Genomic DNA, 21,277 nt, shown 5'->3' on the forward strand with positions numbered 1-21,277 from the left:
AACTGCCATTTATCTAATTTAATAAGGGGCCAGCTATGATTCCAAACAAAGGAACAGAGTCAACCATAAAGCTTACGCAGCACCTGTTTCGGCAACATCAAAGGAAGCATTCTCATGGGGTATGATAGACGAGAGAGAATATTCATCTTAACCAAAGCTATTCTTCCTAACGGATATCGGGAGATCTTCTCAACGTTGGAGGTCCTGCCTTATTTTCTCTAATACATATGTATAATTAACTTTATGTAGCTGACCAAGGTAATAAAAATACCTAAATAGAAAATTCCTCCCAGTGACCACCGAAAGGGGAAGTGGGATCCATCCGCAAAGTTGGATATGCTGGTAAGACCCCCTACCGGCATGACCTCTAATTTCATGAAAATAAAATTTTGTACCCTGAAAACATACCAAATAAATTAACCACTTGAATTCAGCAGGGCAAAGATGTCAATGGATCATTTAAGAAAAGAGTCATTTTACGCTTGCCTGATCCTACCTCCAGGGCCGTTATACTGGGGTCCGTTTGGATAGGTTCAATCAGTGGTTCGATTACTAGTGTAAATAATCATGGTGAAAGAGGGCACCTTTGACAACAACCTCTGCCATCTCTAAAACAATCCGATCTTATGCCATTCGTAATCACTACTGCTGTCGGGTCATTATATAACACTGACTCATTTAGTAAAAACCTCTCCAATACCAAACCGCGCCATGGTATAAAAAAGGTACGGCCATTCCACCCAATCGAATGCTTTGTCTGCATCTAGGGAGACCACTAATCCCAGTATTGCAGTTTGCTGGCAGACTTGTACCATATTTAACTCTCTTCTGATGTTAATAGTAGATCTGCAACCCTTAATAAACTCTGTCTAATCCTCTTTTATAATAAATGGCGAAGCCCTCTCCAGTCTTAATGCCAGCACTTTGGAGAGATTTTAAAGTCCATATTTAATAAGGATATAGGCCTGTACAAGGTACAACTGTCTGGGGCTTTCCCATTCTTAAGGATGGGAGAGATATTTACTTTACTCGGAGGGCGGGATACAGCCCTGACTAAATGAGTAGTTGTACATGTTTATAAGTGGTCTGGCCAATTCATCTATAAACTCTTTATAACCTCAGTCTGAAATCCATCTGTCCCAGGCGTTTTGACACTCTGGAGCTGCCTCACCGCCTCCTGCACCTCCTGAGTTGTCAGGGGGGCATTCAAAAAAGACACCTGCTCCGAGGTTACGCCTGAGAGGTCCAAGTTCTTAAAAAAGGGGACTCCATCCTCCTCGCTCTGTCCTCACAGCCCTCCGACTGATACAGCCCAAAATAGAACTTTCTAAATGCTGCATTGGTCTTCTTAGGATCACAAGTCAAAGAACCAGCATCCTCTCTAATAGATGCAATGGATCGGGGAGCCTTTTTCTTTCTGGGAAGTTATGCTAGATACCTGCCCGGCCTATCACTATACTCAAATAGTCTCTGCTTCGCAAACAGTATCTCCCTCTTTGCTGTTTGAGTAAGTGCAACATTCAAAATAGCCCTGAGGGCTGTAATCCACTGTAATTTAATTATGGATGGCCTCTCAACATACGCTGATTCAGCTGCCTTCAGCAGCCGCTGTTGTTCTCCCTTGTGTCGTTTCTGGGTCGCAGAATATGAGATCATCAGGCCCTGCGCATAGGCCGTGGCAGTCTCCCACATCACAGATGAGTTGCTGGCCGTGTCTAAATTAATACCCCAGAAAGCTTTAAATTTCTATGAAAAGTATTCTATAAACTTCCTATCCTTCAGGAGGAAAGGGTTCACACACCAGTACCAAGAGTCCATATTATTAATGTTAATCTTGACCTCCATATACACTGCTGCATGGTAGGGAACAGCTATATTCCCTATTTTACAGGATAGTATTGAATTCAGAAAGGTTGAGGGGACTAAAAAACATGTCAATTCTGGTGTGGCACTTGTGTGGATTAGAATTAAAAAGTAAAATCTCTACCCTCAGGGTGAAGACACCTCCACACATCTACCAGGCCCAGCTCCCTATTCAGACCAGCCAACTGCCTAGATCGCAGAGATATGCCCGCAGAGCTCCTAGGTATCCTGTCCACCTCAGGATCAATAATCCAATTAAAACCTCTCCCTATAGTTATGTGATGGACCCCGAGGGCCGTCAACCTGGAGAATGCAAAAGGATGTACCGGGGGGCAGTATACATTCAAAATCCTGTACTCCTCTCTGTATATTAGACCCTTAAGTATTATAAACCGCCCAGACTCATCTTTTATCTGGCTTAACGTTTGGAAGGGAAGATAGTTCCAGAAAAGAATGGCCACTCCCTTACTTTTTTGAGTTGGAAGATGAGAAGAACACCTGGCCAAATCCTCCATGCTGCAGCTTCAAATGCTCCTTATCAGTTAGGTGTGTCTCCTGTAAAAGGGCCACATCGACCTCCTTTTTTTTATTAAGCCTTGATAGTATCTCTTTCCTTTTAATTGGTGAGTGACTCCCTTTGATATTCCAGGTGCACCTTTAAACAAATGACTGGCCATGATCGTTCAGGAAAATCCAAGAACCCCCCCATCCCAGGAGGAAGAACCCCACTCAAAAAGCATTGAGTATAGACCACAAACAATTCACACAAATTTTAAAAATGCAACCTTTGAAACTACTAAAACAAAACTGCTAAAAACTACTCCTAAGAAATAGCAACATAAAACATAACGAAAAGGAGATTTTTTCCCTTTGTCCACAGGGTACACTTCTATCATCCCATAATCCCACCATGACTCCTTCCATGCCCTTGCCCCAGACATCGCAAAGCAAGATAAACAAATACCATATCATATAACAAGGAAATTAAAAGTGGCATCCAACCCGTCCCATCCCTAGGCATTCTTGGCAAAGCAGCAACATGAAATAAGATATACAAAATTGCAATCGTGACATATATTAGAGGAAAACTCAGAAATTAAAATCCACCCCCCTGCACCATCAACCAAATGATGTCCATATAATTTAGGTCAATCAGTCTATTTAAGAGCGTCCAAAAATTATTTTGCTTTTTCCGGCGATCCAAGGTTATACACAAACCCTCGGTGGCTGAAGTGCAGTGTTGCTAGGTATCTCATGGAATACTGAATATTTAAATCCCTCAAGACACTTCTTTACCTCGTCAAACGCCTTGCTCTTGCATATCACAACTGGACAGAAGTCCTGGAAATGCATTATTCTGGATCCCTTGTATACCATAGCTTGGGGATCCTTCCCCAGAGCTCTGGAGGTCTCCAGTAACATTTGTTTGTCTCTGTAGTGCTGGAGTCACACTAGGACTGGGTGGGGGCACTGGTCCAACCTGGGCCTACGCATAGTTATACGGTGGACCCACCCAACCCATGCCTGGCCTACCTCAGACTCCAGCCTCAGCGGTTGTGGGAGCCATTGCTCTAAAAAGTCAACAAGCTGACCTACTTTCTCCCGTTCGCGAAGGCCCGGCAACTGAATATTCTTCCAATAACCTAGAAAATCGCGTTGGTCATCAATCTGTTCTTCTAAGGCCTGGACCCGACATTCCAGAGCCCGGACCTCACCCACGGAAGATTCAGCAGCGGCCTCAAAGGCCGCGGCTCATTGCACCTCCCCTCCTACACACTGCCCGAGTTTCTCGATTTTCCCCCGGACGTCCTGCAGAAACACGACTGAGGTCGAATCCCACCTAGACCGGGTCTCCTCAATCGAAGCGTCAATCTTCTCTCAGAGCTTGACGAACTCTGAGATCAGGCTCGCCTCTGCCGGTCAGTCCTCCGGGGGGGGGTGGCCGCAGACGCATCTGTTTCTGTGGGGTGGGGGTGGGGTTGGGGGTGGGGAGAGGGGTCCCGGCCTGTTGTGAACTCCATGCTCCTTTACCTTTGGTCATTTAAAAATATACCAAACTGCTAAGGTTTGGTGCAAAATGGCTATAGCAGCCTGGAAAAAGCTATTTTTAGTAGTTTAAGAGGTGCAGGGAGTGTAGATATGCCACTGTGCCTGGGTCCTGGGCAGAGCTCAGCAAACCTGGACTGACTGGGTCGCCGCCATCTTGAATCCCCCCCCCTCGAACCTGCATGTTAACCTGAAGAGAAATCCTGAATTAGAAGTCAGAAGTCCTTTTGTGCTTCAGATTTCTGAATCCTTTCCCCGCTTCAAAAATAGTCTACGCCTGGATTGTCCTGAGCAAAGTGTATCACCTCACATGTTCCCACATTGTATTCCATCTACCACTTGTTTGCCCAGTCTCCGAGCCTGTTCAAATCCTTCTGCAGCCTCCCTGCTTCCTCAACACTACCCGTCCCTCCACCTATCTTTGTGTCATCTGCAAACTTTGCAACAATGCCCTCAGTTCCTTCGTCCAGATCATGAATGTGTAACGTGAATAGTTGTGGGCTCAGCACTGACCTCTGTGAAACTCCACTAGTCATCGACTACCATCTGAAAAAGACCCATTTATCCCCACTCTCTGCCTTCTGCCAGTCAGCCAATCCTCTATCCATACCAGTACCTCACCCCTAACACCATGGGTTCTATTATTATTATTATTATTATTATTATTATAATGAGTCTGGGTGGGTTACTGCTCAGAGGGTCAGTGTGGACTTGTTGGGCCAAATGGCCTGTTTCCACACTGTAGGGATTCTATGATTCCATGAAACTTGGTTGGCATAGATGGGATGGGCCGAAGGGTCTGTTTCTGTGCTGTATGACTCTGTGACTGCCTGTCTCTCTTAACCTTAACAAGGACATTAACAAAATTAACATTATTATTGACCACACATGAGCACTCCGCTCCTCTGGGCTTGACAAGTGAACACCATGGCACTGTAGGATTCATACAGACTCAGAGAGAGGAAATCTTGGAAATGGGCCCATTCCTTCCCAGTGGACATGACTGGACCCTTTCATTATGAACAGTTCACACACGCACCCAGACACACCCAGACACACCCAGACACACCCAGACACACCCAGACACACCCAGACACACCCAGACACACCCAGACACACCCAAAACCACACGCGCACACACCCCCACACGCACACACATACGCGCACACGCAAATGCACACACACCCCCACACGCGCACACACACAGATACACACAAACCCACATACCCACACACGCACACACATATGCACACCCGCACATTTGCACGCACAGACACACAAACCCACGCATACTCACACCCACGCATACTCACACCCACGCATACTCACACCCACGCATACACACACCCACGCATACACACACGCGCGCACACACACACCCACGCATACACACACGCCCACACACACAAACACGCACACCCACACACCCACACCCACTTACCCATATACACACACACACAAAGTGAATCTCAACAGTAGATTTTTGTCAAGTCAGTCAAAGATAGGGTTCATCAGATTGATCACAAGGAGGAGCTATGTAAATTGAGTAAGGAATCTCTGGAGTTTAGAAGAATGAGGGGCCAATAGAAACATTAAAATAAAGAACACAGGAGCAGGAGAAGGCCATTCAACTCATCGAGCCCGCTCCGCCATTCAATATGACAATGGCTGATCATCCAACTCAGGCCCCTGTTCCTGCTTACTCCTGTCACTCATTGATTCCTAAGAAAAATACATACCTCCTCAACTACATTCCTGATACAGTAGAATCCAGGAGGGTTCCTCCACCTGGTTGAGGAGTCCAAGGGTTGGATGTCATTGCCATTTTGGTCTAACATGAGGGAAAGTTCTTCACTTGGAAAGTGGTAAATCCTCAGTGTCCTCTGTGAAGTCTCAGCTGGTGGGTTTAGTCCTGGCTAACACCAAGGGATATATTGCAATTGGGAAGGCAAGTGGAGTGATATAGAGTCATACAGCACAGAGACAGAAGGTGACCCATGATCCTTATAGATCATAGAGAACAGGTTCAAGGAGTCCTACTCCCACCAGCTCTCATCTTTGTGGAGAGAGTCTCATGACTTACTCAGTCTTACTGCTCTCATCTTGCACTCAGCATCACTGCTGCTCCTTATTAATGTGCAGTCGGAGACAATTAATATTGACTGGCTGTCGCTACTCTTGTATTTTTTTTTTAAAATATACTTCCATTCATTTCCAGATGACAATGAGTGTGGTGAAACCGAAGCTGAATCATGGGCCCTGTGCGGTACCAACACAGAATGTCACGATACCCTCGGGAGTTTCTACTGTACCTGCAAGAAAGGATACGCCAGTGAATCAGGAGTAACTAACTTTACCACCATGACACACTGCCGAGGTGAGAACCCTCTGATGTATTGTTGCTTCACTTTGTGGCATGATGGGAGAGATCATTCATGTCAGTGCTCTTGGCACAGCTCAAGGAATAAGAGGTCATAGGCCCCATGGATTATAACTCACCTTCCAGAGACTTAATGTATTCAATAGACACCTCCTCCTCATGTACAATGTTCCTCCATCTAATTACCTTTGGGATAGAAAGAGCCAATTGCTATTAATAGAACATGAAATTTATCTGTAAAATATAAAGTGTTTAGCAATCTTTAACCTCTGAGGAAGGGTCTGATTGACGTGATCTCATTGTCACCCATCTGTGACATGACATGGTTTAATGATCTGGTGACATCACGCTGTGATACTCAGAGTCATAGAATCATTCCGCTACGGAAACCGACCCTTCGGCCCAACCAGTCCATGCCAACCACAATCCCAAACTAAACTAGTCCCACCTGCCTGCCCCTGGCCCATGTTAGCTCCCACAGTATAACAATATGCTGGCAGCCATGGAACAATGAAGAATTCAATGCCCTGCTCTCAACATAATGTACACTGCACTAATGTACCTGGGCCCAAGCTGAGCAATTCACATGCACAGCTCCCTCAGCATGTCATGCTGCCAGAGGTCAGAGCTCAGTACAATGGAGACTGAGCCTGTTATCCTATTAGGTCATGTGAAGTGATATCATGAGCATGCCCTTAAAGGTATATTGCACATTGGCTGGAAGATGTCACACAATGCGGCCTAGTGATACCTTAGGCTCTGCTTTTCCCCAGTGACATCATGAGACATCCATCAATGGACATTTTGTTCAGGAGAGAGTAGCCCCTTTAAGAAAAAGTGAAACATAAATCTCTCAGAATCTGGGCGCATGGAAATAATTCTGCTGGCCATTGTTGGACCCATCTCAAGTGACCAGTCCTCATAGTTGACCCAAAGCAGTGAGTGTTGCCATGTTTATTTAATCCTGGCCAATGGCTCAACCACCAAATGTTCAATGATCAATCAGGAGAAGGGTAAACCCCCTCCCTCCTCCTACCCATCAATCACCCCATCTCAAGCCCATATCATTGATGTTAACTGTTCGTTGTTGATGTTGCCCCTACCCCCCGCCTCCCCCCGGGTACATTCAGAGCTCTCCACCTTCCTTAGCCAGTGGCAGAGTGGGCAACACAGTTGGCCAATCTCCTTGCTCCCCACTGGCATCCAGCATCACCAACTGATAGATGGTTGGGCAACCATGATAGATTCATGAGGATGAGGCCATTCAGCATACCGAGACAGAAATTCACTTTGGGTGATAGCACAGGGTCCATCTCTGAAATGGCCCACCAATGCTCAGCCCTGTTTGTTCAGTAGCAACCAATAGATCCCAACCCCTCACGTCGGTGTTGGAGTGATATAAATTGTCACACTTCTCTCTCGCTCGATCAGAAAGGAGCCTCTGAACCTTCACAGCATCACTCCATTCAATTGATGATTCCTAAGTTCTCCATTTTAATAGTCTGGATCATAGTCCCACTCTGTGGCATGCCTTTCGATAGTCTATCTCCTGGAAAGCTGTCCTTGCTCCCTACCCCAGAATCTCAAATCTGACTGGGCGATCTTTGGTGAGGAGTTGGAGTGTGTTGGGTCGAGTGTATATCACTGAGAAATGATAAAGACATTCCAGCGATCATCAAGGATTGAGTAACTTTTATAAGTTGAGCAAATGTTTGCTTCCTCTTTCTGCCTGGAATCTTCCCCCACCCCCATTGCTGGTGTTGGCTTCCAACGTAGAAAACCTCCCCACTAGGGGTTTCACACTAACGTACCTGGGAACATTTGGTGAAGTCTGTTTTAGTCCTACCCTTGGCACAATGGCCTGGTGTTGGTGAGCTGCTTGGTATGGGCTGGCATGTGATGTAGATGGCATGTGTTGTGGAATGGCTTGTGTTGCATGAAGGGCACTGGGGCTGAGCAACCTATTGGCAACGCGTTAACATACGTGACTCGGTGCAGTCGGTTCAGTTGGCATGGCATGGTGGGCAATGTTGGAATCCGAAAACCCTAAGATGTTGTGTGCTGGAGCCTGGGGGAGTGGCAGGGTTGGTACACAGTTAATTGAGATGCATGGCCAAAAAAGGAATCATTCACTGACTGGGTGGGTGTAGTAGTCTGTATTTGCAGGTGGCATGATGTCTACTGTTGGCACACGTACTTGAGCATGATACTTACTGAATCTTGGTTACTTCCACATGAGTCCTCTCGGGTATTTTGTATTGCTGTTGTGTTGAAAGCTCCGTTTGGATCTCCCTGTGGTGGGAAAGATCTCTGATAATGAGTTTGAATGTAAAAGCCTACGTCTCACTATCTCTCACAGTTGGATAGTTCTGACCCGAATCTCGCTGCGCAAGTTCTCAAAGATCTCCATTCTCCATAATATTGGAATGTTCACCACAGCATAACAAAGACTTTTGAGGAGACGTCACACTGATAACAGTTTGTATTCGAGAGTAAACATTGACTGTCTGGAGTAATCTTCCAAATGATAAAGTAAACATTGACTCTTATCCACTTTCACAACTCCATCTCGTCGTAGTTCCAATTAAGATGTACAGAAATCACCTTCTTTTAATAACCGAGAAACGTTCACCTGAAACTCACTTGGAATATTATTCTTATTCTTCAACACTTGCCTCTAAAATGGTTAAAGCAACATCCATCCTCAGAATCCATTGGCCACTGTGTGTGCCATCACCCTGTTCCCCCTCCCACCATCATATGGTGAATTATACAAAGAAATAAAGAACAAAGGGGTGGCACGGTGGCACAGTGGTTAGCACTGCTGCCTCACAGCGCCAGAGACCCCGGTTCACTTCCTGTCTGTGTGGAGTTTGCACATTCTCCCCGTGTCTGTGTGCTTTTCCTCCGGGTGCTCCGGTTTCCTCCCACAGTCCAACATTGTGCAGGTGAATTGGCCATGCTAAATTGCCCATGGTGTTAGGTGGAGGGGTAAATGTAGGGGAATGGGTCTGGGTGGGTTGCTTTTAGGAGGGTCAGTGTGGACTTGTTGGGCTGAAAGGCCTGTTTCCACACTGTAAGTAATCTAATCAAAAGAGCAATACAGCACAGGAACAGGCCCTTCAGCCCACCAATACAATGCCTTTCTAAAACTAAATCCTTTTTTGTGGTCCATATCCCTCTGTTCCTGCTTATTCATGCATCTGGTAAGATGCCTCTGAAACATTACTATTGTATCCACCTCCATCACCCCCTCTGGCAGCATATTTCAGGCCCTTACCACCCTCAGTGTTAGAACCCTGCCTGTCACATCTCCTTTACCCCTTTTTACCTGAAACCTCCGTTCTCTAGCAATTGACATTTCTACCCTGGGAAAAAGACCCTAATTATCCATTCTCTCCATGCCTTCTATCAGGTCGCCCCCTCATCCTTCAATAAAAAACAAATCAAGTGTATAATCCCTCTTCATCACTAATAACTCTAAACCAGGTGACATCCTGATAAACTGTTTCACCCTCTCTAAAGCCTCCACATCCTTCTGGGAATGTGCCAACCAGAACCAAATGTGGCTGAACTAAAGTTCAAATCAGCTGCAATTTGACTTGCCAATTTTTATACTCTGTGCCCTGACCAATGATGGCAAGTGTGCCATCCACCTTCCTGACCACCTTATCCACTTGTGTTGCCGCTCTCAGGGAACTGTAGACCTGTATGCCCAGATCCCTCTGTATGTTGATGCTACTAAAGGATCTGCCACTTGCTGTATACTTCGCTCCTGCATTAGATCTCCCATAAACGTCCACCTCACATTTGTCCGGATTCAACTCCATCTGCCATTTCTCTGCTCAAATCTCTAGCCTGTCTATGTGGTCTGGCAATCCTCCTCCCTATCTGCAGTCCAGTCTTTGTATCAGGTAGAGTTTGTACAAAGTGAAGGGAAGGTGCGTGCAACTGTGAGAGATAAAGCTGACGTGCACAATCTCAACTGAAAGTTTGTTGCAGGGAAATATTGGGTGTTTCAGTGGGAATGCAGTGTCTCCTCACAGGAACTGATGCCTACCCGTGATATCCAGATGCCTGGCGATATCAGAGACTGTGTGTTTTGCTGTCTTGCGATCTGGACATTTTGACAATGATACTTTCTGGACTTTAGTAATTGATTAACGATATCATCCATTTCTTAATTGTCCTCAACCAATTAACACATGCTGACAAATCATTTCTTACTCACTGTTTATCACAGTAATCATTCAGTGATATTTCCTAAAATGCCATTCTGATGTGATGGAGCACACTTCTCAACTGCCTGTATAAGGACAATATAGAGACTAGATCACAGAAAGCAAGGTTGCTGGGTGCTCATTGTATGAACTGGTTTTGTTTAGCTCTGAAATGCGGTCAGACTTATCATTGTGTTGGATTTCCACACCCAATAATACAGAACGCTCTTCAGAAACCCCTGTGTCAACAGTCCTCCACATCACAACAACTTACCTGCCTCCCCTCTCTCCCAACTGGATATCTCCCTCACTGCTGCTGACGTTGAGGTTATGCTGCTTTGTTTTAATGTATTGGTTAGTGGGATGTGGGCATCACTGGCTGGGCCCAGCATTTGTTGTCCCGTCCCTAATTGCCCCTTGAGAAGGTGGGGGTGAGCTGCCTTCTTGAACCGCTACAGTCCACATGGTGTTGGTTGATAGGGAGGGAATTCCAGGATTTTGTCCCAGCGACACTGAACGAACAGCGATATATTTCCAAATGAGGTTGGTGAGTGGATTGGAGGGGAACCCGTAACGAGAGTTCAGTAATTCCACAGATAGGATCGTTACAGATTGATGCTGGGGTCTAGGGTACTCATCGGCCCATTCTTGATTGTCCTTCTTTACTCTCATTCCCTTCCATTTGTCTCTTTATATTTGTTCCCGTCCCATTCTTTCCTCAGCTCCTGCCGTCTGGACTGTCTTTGTCAGGCTGATGTAGGCCACAAATGTCCTGATTGCTCCTGGGTCATCCCACTGCAGGTCTGGCCGTGTGGGAGTTTGGAAAGCCACTGGGCGGACTTCCCCATTTTCTCTCAATTGCCTTGTCTACATTGAGTGAGACTCAGCAGATTTCCTCCCGTCCCTCCCTTACACTCCCAAGGTGTTGAGATAGGGCGGCATGATGGCTCAGTGGTTAGCATTGCTGCCTGATAGTGTCAGGGACCCAGGTTCGATTCCTGCCTTTAGTGACTGGTGTGTGGAGTTTGCACATTCTCCCCATGTCTGCGTGGGTTTCCTCTGTGCTCCGGTTTCTTCCCACAATCCAAAGATGTACAGACTTTGGCCATGCTAAAATTTTCCATTGTTAGGTGCATTAGTCAGCAGTAAATATAGGGCAGGGGAATGGGTCTGGGGGGGTTACTGTTCAGAAGGTCAGTGTGGACTTGTTGGGCCAAATGGCCTGTTTCCACAGTGTAGTAAACATAATCTGATCGAGTTGTTTAATATATCATTACAACTCCATGACACTGTAACCCTTTTGCTATAAATTCTGTGTCGTATGGTCATGTTTCACAACCACCTGATGAAGAGGCAGTGCCTTGAAAGCTACTGCTTCCAAATAAACCTGTTGGACTCTAACCTGGTGTTGTGTGGTTTTTAACTGAGATCGATCCCGGTCTCTGTCTGGCTGTGCAGGGAGAAGTTATCTACATCGCTCTGATTCCGAACAGGAAATGTTCTCTCTGCCCTTACCTGGTCTGGCCTACATGTGACTCCAGACCCACAGCAAATGTGGTTGACCCTGAACTGCCGTCTGGGCAATTAGGGATGGGGCAATAAATGCTGGCCTTGCCAGCGGTGCCCAAGTCCTGTGAATGAATTCCAAAAATATGTCCACGTTTGGGGTGGGACTGAGGAAGGATTGGTTGAGGTCATTCATTGCTGCCATTTTTGTCCTAGGTCTATCTAGTGATTAGTGGGAGAGGATACATCACCGTAGAGTATCCACTGAATAGGCTGCTCTTAGACAGCAAGGTCTACTGCTTGATTACTAAGTACAACTGCATTTGGTCAGGCTGCCTGGATTGGAGGGCTTGTCTTCTGAAGAGAGGTTGAGTGAGAAGGACGAGAGGTGACTTGATTGAGTGTACAAGGTAATGAGAGGCATCGATAGAGTGGATAGCCAGGGACTTTTCCCCAAGGCAGAAATGGCTGCCATGAGGGGTTATAATGTTAAGGTGATTGGAGGAAGGTATGGGGGAGAGGTCAGAGGTAGATTGTTTACACAGAGCGGTGGGTGTGTGGAAGGCACTGCCAGCAGTGGTAGGAGAGTCAGAGACATTAGGGATGTTTAAGCGACGGCTGGACAAGCCATGGACGGCAGTAAATTGAGGGGTGTGTAGGTGAGGTTGATCTTAGATAAAGATAAGTGCTTGACACATCATCATGGACCGAAGGGCCTGTACTGTGCTGTACTGTTCTATGGTCTATGTTAATTAATAGGGAGTTGATACAGATACCTCTGCTCTCTCCAAAAATGGAGTAGAATTCCTTGCCACTCCTACAGACATCAGAATGGGTGGAGCCAATGCAGCATGAACATTAACCCTGAAGACCCTTCCATATTTCAATCAGGTTGGACCATGACCTTTTAAACTCCAGAATCTTCGGATCTCTCCTGGTGTGCATGTTCAACCAAGTCTTCACGAAGCTAGTTCTCAAGAGAATATTGATGAGCATCAAAGGTTCCAGCAGTTGAGAAATGTTCTGTTGTATCAGTGTTGGCCGTTAGAGAAATATCAAATGTCTGATTGATTAAATTCCTTTCCAGATTGTTGCAAATTTCAAACCCCTCTCATTCCCCAATCTGCATTCTAGCCACTGACCGGCTCTTAGACGTATGGATTGATCACAAGGCAGATTGTCCAATGGGACGAGACTCTGCAGAGAGTGAGGGAGGAAGGGGACTGTAACTCAACGTCGATAATGGGTGATATTCACATGTCCGTTTCATGTCTGTTACAGAACAAAATGAATGTTACCAAATGCCACCAGTGTGTGGCCCCAATACAATATGTTATAACACAGTGGGAAGTTTCTACTGTCTGTGCAAGAAAGGATTCATCACGGCTTCAGGACTAACTAACTTTACAGCTGGTTATGGAGGGTGTTTCGGTAAGAATGTTACTGGGCCCTTTGAAGGTGTGACACCCTCATGTGAAATCTGAGGGGCATAAAGTCAATGGGTGCGTGTCAATTCTACTCAATATGGTGGGATCCTTCAGAAAAGGGGGAAGAATTGTTTTACCTGCTTTGGGCACCAGGAGCTAACCACCAGGCATAGACGCTAATTAAATGGTCTGGCCATTGGCATTTGTCAGTAAGAGGTCAATGACATGACCATCGATGAGATGGAGGGAGACAAATTGTCCAGATTGTGTCAGCCAACATCGGTCTGATGTTGAGAGTGTGGTGCTGGAAAAGCACAGCAGGCCAGGCAATATCCGTGGAGCAGGAGAATCGACATTTCGAGCATAAGCTCTTCATCAGGAATGAGGCTTGTGGGCTGGGGGCTGCTGAGAAATAAATTTATGGGGGTGGTGGGGCTGGGGGTAAGGTAGCTGGGAATGCGATAGGTGGAGCAGAAGGTGATAGGTTGGAGAGGAGGATGGAGCGGATAGATGGGAAAGACAATAGACAGGTCAAGAGGGCGGTACTGAGTTGGAGGCTTGGGACTAGGGTCAGGTGGGAAGAGGGGAAATGAGGAAACTGGTGAAACCCAGGTCTGTTGTCAAAATATACGTTATCCCTGAAAACGAAGATCGAAAATATGAGCAAAAGGGCGTGGGAATAGGACAACAGCTGCAGAGATGAAAGCAAGTGGCACTACTTAAGATTTTATTTTCAGAATGTCTGCATTGCTGGCAAGATCAGTGCTTATTGCCCATCTCTAGTTGCCACTTCAGAAGGCGAGGGTTGAGCTGCCTTCTTGAAGGCTGCAGTCCATGTGTTGCAGGTTGACCCACAATGCCCTTGGGGTAGATTTCCAGGATTGACACATAGACAGTGAAGGAACAGCGATATATTTCCAAATCAGGATGGTGAGTAACTTGGAGGGGAACTTGCAGAGGGTGGTGTTCCCATGTGTCTGCTGCCCTTGTCCTTCTCGGTGGTAGAGGTCATGGGGTTGGAAGGTGTGGCCTCAGGAGTCTTGGTGCATCGTGTAGGTGGTACACACTCCTACCACGGAGTGTCAGTGGTGGAGAGGGTGAATTTCTACAGTGGTGAACCAAGTAGGGTCCTTTCTGCTGGTCAGCACCAAGTTCCTTGAATGTGGTGCCCCACCTGCTTAGTGGGTAAGTTGTAATGTCGCTTGCAGGGCCATAAAAACATGGGGATATCGATATTTGTTACTGTCACTCTCACCACCTCTCACTGGTTCGGTAATAAATCTGTGATTAAAAATAATTGATCAATTCTGCAGCTCTGTCTTTGCCTCTCTTTCATGAGCCTTTGATATTCCTATTGATTTTTAGCAGGTTTGTGTGAATGCCCTGAAAGAGTATAGTTCATCATCTTGACACATCGTCGCAATCTGAAACTATTCCTGGTTGTCAACAGGATGTTAAGGAGAGAGGAATGGATGATTCATTCCATTTTCTTTGTGTTGGATGAAGCTGCCATTTGGCTAGTTTCCATGGTAACCAGTGTTCCATGGTTCGGCCTCGTCAACTTTTGTTGGAGGTGCAAGAACAATTGGATCACAAATCAATTTTCAGCTTGAAAACCAAGCGCCTTTTCAACTGAATAAATGCAGAATCCAGCATCTGCCGTCCTCACTAACTCCTCACTGAACAAATGCAAACTTACATTGACAGAGTGTACTCCAATTTGAGGATTTAACAGATGACAGTCGAGGGTTTGGATGTTAGTTTGCCAAAATTTGCTTCTAATCTGTGCCGAAGTTGGGGATCATTCAGCAGGAAGCTGGAATGGTGGGAGCTCCTGAATGAGCTGCTGGGTCAGGTTGACTTGTGTCGGTGCTGAATGGTAGATGGTGTTGTATCGGCTGCTTAACCTAAGATGAAGAGGCCTTCTGTTGAATTGAAGAAATAATATGTTTGCAGTTGTACGTGTTACTTCAAGTTGGAACGATTCCAAGGGTGAGGTGAGATGGATTTAGTCTGACGTGTGCTCCGAAACGTGTAATGTCATCAATCACAAATGTTGTTTATGGCCTGATAGACAGATGGTCATTGATTGCACCATAGTGTTCAAAAGTGGAAGACATTCCTTGATCAGCTGAAATGCTTGGACCTCTCATTTTGACAGAGAGTTTTCGAATGGGGACATCGCTTAAGTTAAATACCTCGACATGTTGATGTTTTAAAATGGACACCACCAACAAATCAGCAATGATCCAATTGAATTGGGGGGTGGGGGGGGGCAGCTATCTCTTATGGTCTTTGATCGCCATTAACAGACCAATTTATAAACCCCATGGCAATGTAATGATAATATAAATAAAGGAGTGTAGGAGAAACAGGGAACTAAATTAAAATGAAGTTGAAGTGGGGAAATAATACCCTCCAGCTCCAAATGTGCCCAACTCTCCCTAAAGGCATCATTGTGTTGGTCTTCAACTCTCATCTAAATTAGTCATGTCGTAGCTGAGTGCTTAATCTCAGCAAGTATGTTAGTTGGAGCAGGAGCATTTAAAAATGGGGAATGTGTTGCACTGATCTCTGGGAGACTTCCTCCTTTTAGTATTCCTTTTAGTGAACCTAAGATTATGATCTACGTTGTCACTATTCATCAGTTTTGATCATCTTTTGCTGGTATCCAATAATTCCACAGCCCTCATTCTTATCCCATTCACCTTGGCAATATTATCCCCATCTTATTTTAAACTAATCCTGCCTTTCACCTTTTTTTGAGCAAGTTTCAAATTAATCTCGTTTCTTCTGAAGCTTTAGTTTCTCCATGCAATGTAGATTTGTGGAGAAATGTGAAATATATTTTCCATGTGCATTATTGCTGATTTGCTGTCACAGGATTTAATCGATTTTCCCATCTTCTGGCACCAGGCCATCCCTCATATGTACGGAATTGGATTTGTAATCATCGCTTTTCAATACAATATCATATTATGATCACTATTTCTTCAATGGAACATTATGTTGTGATCATTATTTCTTAAATGCAATATCATGGTGTGATCACTATTTCTTAAATACAGAACAACAATGATTTTCTGAACATCTGAACAAGATCTCAAGGTCCCGTAAAAACACCATCCGTTATCCAAGCAATCTTTTATCTGAACATAATATCCCCACCCATCTCATTTGGATAATCGAGGTTATTCTGTACAATATCGTGTTATGATCAGTGTTTCTGAGACTATCCCTGAGATGACAAGCTAACTCTGCCAAAACAGGATCTAAATGATTCTCTTCCCGAGTTGATTGAATGACATAATGCTCGGAAACAGTCTCAAATCCGTGTCCTGAGCCAGTTCCCTTGTGCTGTCCAGGAGAAAGTGGGGACTGCTGCTGTCTGTGTGGAAATTGAAATCGTTGAAGGCGGCTGCCTTGCCTTTTATGTTAGGGAGTTGTTGTGTTTTTTTGAGATTCAGGGCTGGAGCTGGGCTGAGAGGGGCTCAGTAAGCTGATGTGCTCAGTGCAGATTGTCAGCATGGTTTTTTTTAAACTTAGTTTCAGATATCAGAAGGCAATCCCACACAGGATGCACCAGCCTTCAGCTGCACCTGTGGGAAGGTATTTTGCTCAAAGAATCTAAAAGATAAATCAAAAACACGGTGTGGAACTAAAGACTGCAGGTGGAACATCTGAACATGCTCCTGGTTTATTTTAACTTGATGTCCAAGTTAGACACAAAATATATTCACGTGAGCATCACGCCAAGATTAACAATCAGGTGTCAAATAATGTCTGCTAACCCTCCTTAAGGGAGGATGGGATGTTTTTGTGACATTAGAGATGGCGACTGTGGTAATTTTTCGTATCTCCCCTTAGTACATTGCTGGCTCCCAAGAACGGTTTCTCTACAATGATACAAGGAATTTAATGTGACAGGAGTGTCCCTTTCGGCTATAAGGTGGAACAGGGCTGGGAGATAACTAGATTTAACAGTGCGCAGGATGACAAAACCAATTCTTGTTCCAGATATCGACGAGTGTGAGACAGTCCCGTGTGGTTCAAACGCAACTTGCACCAACAAGTTTGGAGATTTTGAGTGTACCTGTAATGAAGGATTTATCACAACCACTGGAGAACGTACCTTCACCGATAAAACAGTCACGCAGTGCCGAGGTAAAGGTTATTGTACTTGCATGAAGCTGTCTTCCTGCAAAAATACCCAGTGACACAGGGCACTCAGAAAGGAGAACTGTAAATCAAGACTGGGCTCTCAATTGACAGAAAAACCCACAGGGATATTCGAGTGATGACATTGGACAAATGGGAATGATGGCCTGAATGACCTCCTTCAGTCCTTTAAGATGCTGCAATCGATGAACCTGGGGAGAAAAATGGCACTGGGACAAACCCAGGGAGATTCAGCCAATTGGATCCAAAGTTGGCTTGATAGTAGGAGACAGAAGGTGATGGTAGAGGACTGTTGTTCAGACTGGAGGCTATGGCCAGTGGTGTGCCGCAAGGACCACTGTTGCTCCAGCTATTGTTGTTCATCATTCATTCGAACGATTTAGATGAGAATATTGGATGCAAGATGAGTAAGTTTGCGGATGACACGAGAAATGGTGGTATAGTGGACGGTGAGGAACATTATCTAAGACAACAGGACCTTGATCAACTGGGCTAGTGGCCGAGGAGTGGCAGATGGAGTTTAATTTGGATAAATGTGAGATATTGCATTTTAGTAAGACAATCCAAGGAAGGACATATTTCGCTAACAGTAGGGCCTGGGGAGTGTTGCCTCGGGTTTCAGGTACATATTTCCCCTGAAAGTGGTGTCACAGGTAGGCAGGATGGTGAGGAAGGTGTTTGGTGCACTTCCCTTGATCACTCTGAGCATTGAGTACAGGAGTTGGGATGTCATGTTACAGATGAACAGGATGTTGGTGAGGCCACATTGGGTGCAACGTATCCCATTCTGACTTCCCTGCTGGAGGAAGGATGTTGTTCAACTGGAATGAGTGTGAAAGAGATTTCCAAGGATGTTACTGAGACTGGAAGGTTTGAGTTAGAAAAAGAGGCAGGACAGGCTTGAACATTTTTGCCTGGAGTGTCGGAGGCTGAGGGGTGACCTGATAGAGGTTTATAAAATCATGAGGCATGGATAGGGTGAAGAGCCAAAAGCTTTTCCCCAGGGTAGAGGAGTCCAAAATGAGAGATTTAAAGTGAGAGGGAAAGATTTCAAAGGGACCTGAGTGGTCACTTTTTCACACAAGAGGGTGGTGCATGTATGGAACAAGCTGCCAGAGGAAGTGGTGGAGGCTTGTACAAAAGACATTTGAACAAGAACATGGATAGGAAAGATTTAGAGAAAGATACACCAAATGCTGGCAAATGGGATGAGTTTAGTTTTACACGTACTGGTCTGACTCGCCCCCAAACTCCACCCAATCTCACTATCTGCCTTTACCAGGAAGGAAGGACACTGCGATGGGAGACTGTTCCCAAAGACCTTACTCATGGGAAGATTTAATGGCATAATCAAAGAAACTCCCATTTGTCTCTGACTGACCGACTGACTGTTACCCAGAGTAATAGGTACCTTCAGTAATAGTTAACAAATAATCTGTTTAGGACCTTTAACAAGAACAGAAAAAGAACAGGATTTCTAATTCATATAACTGCAACTTTTATTCTGTTTAAAAATTCATAATCACCCCATCAAACACAGACATACACATAAATATACACACAGACACACGCGCACTCTCACACAGACACACACACACTCTGTCTCTCTCACATGCGCGCACACACACACTCACCCTCCACATGCTCCCATTTTTCACCACACATACCTACAGATAGATACATGCGCACACACGCTCTCACTTGCAATCACAATCACACGCGCACATACACATGCACACTCACAATCACACGCACATGCACACACAAGCTTTCCCACATTCATACCCAAATCACATGCACACACATATACAGTGGCGGTGAATACTCATCAGAACAGCACAATTCTCTCTACATGCACGTGTTTCTCAATCTGTTTGATTCCTTGCAGATTCCTCAATATTACCCACACAGCGATGATCACACTGTCGCTGATTGGTTGCTTGATTGGACCCACAGGCCTTTAGGTTTTATGGTTATTTCTTCCACCGTATCTGCGTGTAGATTTTTTTGGGTGTATTGACAGAGTACCGGAGACAGCAACTTTACTGAAAAAGGGGAGAGAAGGAGGTTTTCCTGCAGCCAACTGCTGGAAATCTCCTTCCCTCGCATTTCCCTCACAGACACTACAATCTGACCAAATGGAGAGTTGTTACTATGCTGTTCCATCCTAATCCAACAGGCAATGCTACCAGAATGTCTGGAATCAGTATGCCCAATAAATAAATGCCTTAGTTAACATTGCTGGGTTTTTCAAGCAGTCACCAACACTTTGTACATCCTCCTTTTCAGACAGGGAGAGATGTGGCTCAAAAAGGAAGTTAATTCCCTTGGTATTTATTGGTGTGTCCTCTTGCTCTGTGCAATGCTCACATTCCCTGACTGTGACCTCTCCAGGATTTGAGCCATGACCCAGTGAGGTAGCGGTGTCTGGGACCTTTTTATAGTTAGAAACATGGACTGGGGGATGACCAGTGCGTGAGGGTGGTCAGGGAGATTCATGGTTATTTTGTATTCCAGATATCGATGAATGTGAAACAGACCCGTGTGGTTCAAATGCAACATGTGCCAACAGCATTGGTGATTTTGAGTGCACCTGTAATAAAGGATTTGCCTCAACCACTGGAGAACATGTCTTTACTGATAAAACAGTCACGCAGTGCCAAGGTAAAGACTACGCTGCTTGGGAACCAACATCTAAAACATTTGTCTGTTTTCTGCAAATACTCAGTGACATCAAGTACCCAGAAAGGAGAATTCCTGATCAGGATTGGGTTCTGAATTGATGGGAAGAGCTGTAGGGCTATTGGAGCGACGATGTAGGGAAATTGGATCAACCTGAATGATGGTCTGAATAGCCTCCTTCAGTACTTTGAGATTTTTTTTATTTCAAAAATATTCTTTATTCATAAAATATTTTGATGGTCTGTACAGTTGGTCATGCCATACATGCAGAAAATTCCATTTTTTTGCATACAGAGATGAAAATTTATCATTTGTATATACAGCTCTGTACATTTATCAATCATATGTCCATATAATTAGCTGAGTCGTCAGCAGAGCCCAAATGACTGCGTGGGCCCCCTGTCCTTCTTTAGGCAGGCAGATGTTACACAGTGGTCTTTCCCCACCGCGCCTTGGCGACAGCTGCCCCAAGCTTCAGCGCGTCCCTCAACATGTAGTCCTGGACCATGGAATGTGCCAGTCTGCAGCACTCAGTCGGGGTCAACTCCTTCAGCTGGAAGATCAGCAGGTTTCGGACCGCCCAGAGAGCTTCCTTCACCGAGTTGATGATCCTCCAGGCACAGTTGATGTTCGTTTCCGTGTGCGTCCCGGCGAACAGGCCGTAGAGCACGGAGTCCCGCGTCATGGCGCTGCTCGGGACGAACCTCGACAAACACCACTGCATTCCTCTCCAGACTTCCTCTGCATAGGCACATTCCAGAAGGAGGTGGGTGACAGTCTCCTCCCCCCCCGCAGACGCTTCGAGGGCAACGTGCGGTGCGGCTGAGAGTCTGGGCGTGCATAAAGGATCTCACAGGCAGAGCCCTTCTCACCACCAGCCAAGCCATGTCTTGGTGCTTGTTGGAAAGTTCTGGTGATGAGGCACTCTGCCAAATGGCTTTGACAGTCTGCTCAGGGAACCGCTCAACAGGATC

General features: G+C 45.5%; 1 protein-coding gene across 6 annotated transcripts in view; it reads left to right on the forward strand.

Annotated features, from left to right (window-relative positions):
* Nucleotides 1-21,277, forward strand: part of LOC122552177 (adhesion G protein-coupled receptor E2-like) — a 70,225-nt gene that overhangs the window by 13,706 nt on the left and 35,242 nt on the right. For 2 of the 6 annotated variants that reach the window (XM_043694737.1, XM_043694740.1), the window contains exons 3-5: nt 6,128-6,286; nt 13,297-13,446; nt 20,139-20,285. In XM_043694737.1, coding sequence (XP_043550672.1) covers nt 6,128-6,286; nt 13,297-13,446; nt 20,139-20,285 — 456 coding nt within the window. Of the gene's footprint in view, nt 1-6,127; nt 6,287-13,296; nt 13,447-17,459; nt 17,607-20,138; nt 20,286-21,277 lie in introns of all 6 variants that reach the window. The other 4 variants (XM_043694738.1, XM_043694739.1, XM_043694741.1 and 1 more) reach the window with 4 other exon arrangements.

This window comes from Chiloscyllium plagiosum, chromosome 8 (genome assembly GCF_004010195.1).
Source record: "Chiloscyllium plagiosum isolate BGI_BamShark_2017 chromosome 8, ASM401019v2, whole genome shotgun sequence".
In the NCBI taxonomy this organism is placed as follows: domain Eukaryota; kingdom Metazoa; phylum Chordata; class Chondrichthyes; order Orectolobiformes; family Hemiscylliidae; genus Chiloscyllium; species Chiloscyllium plagiosum.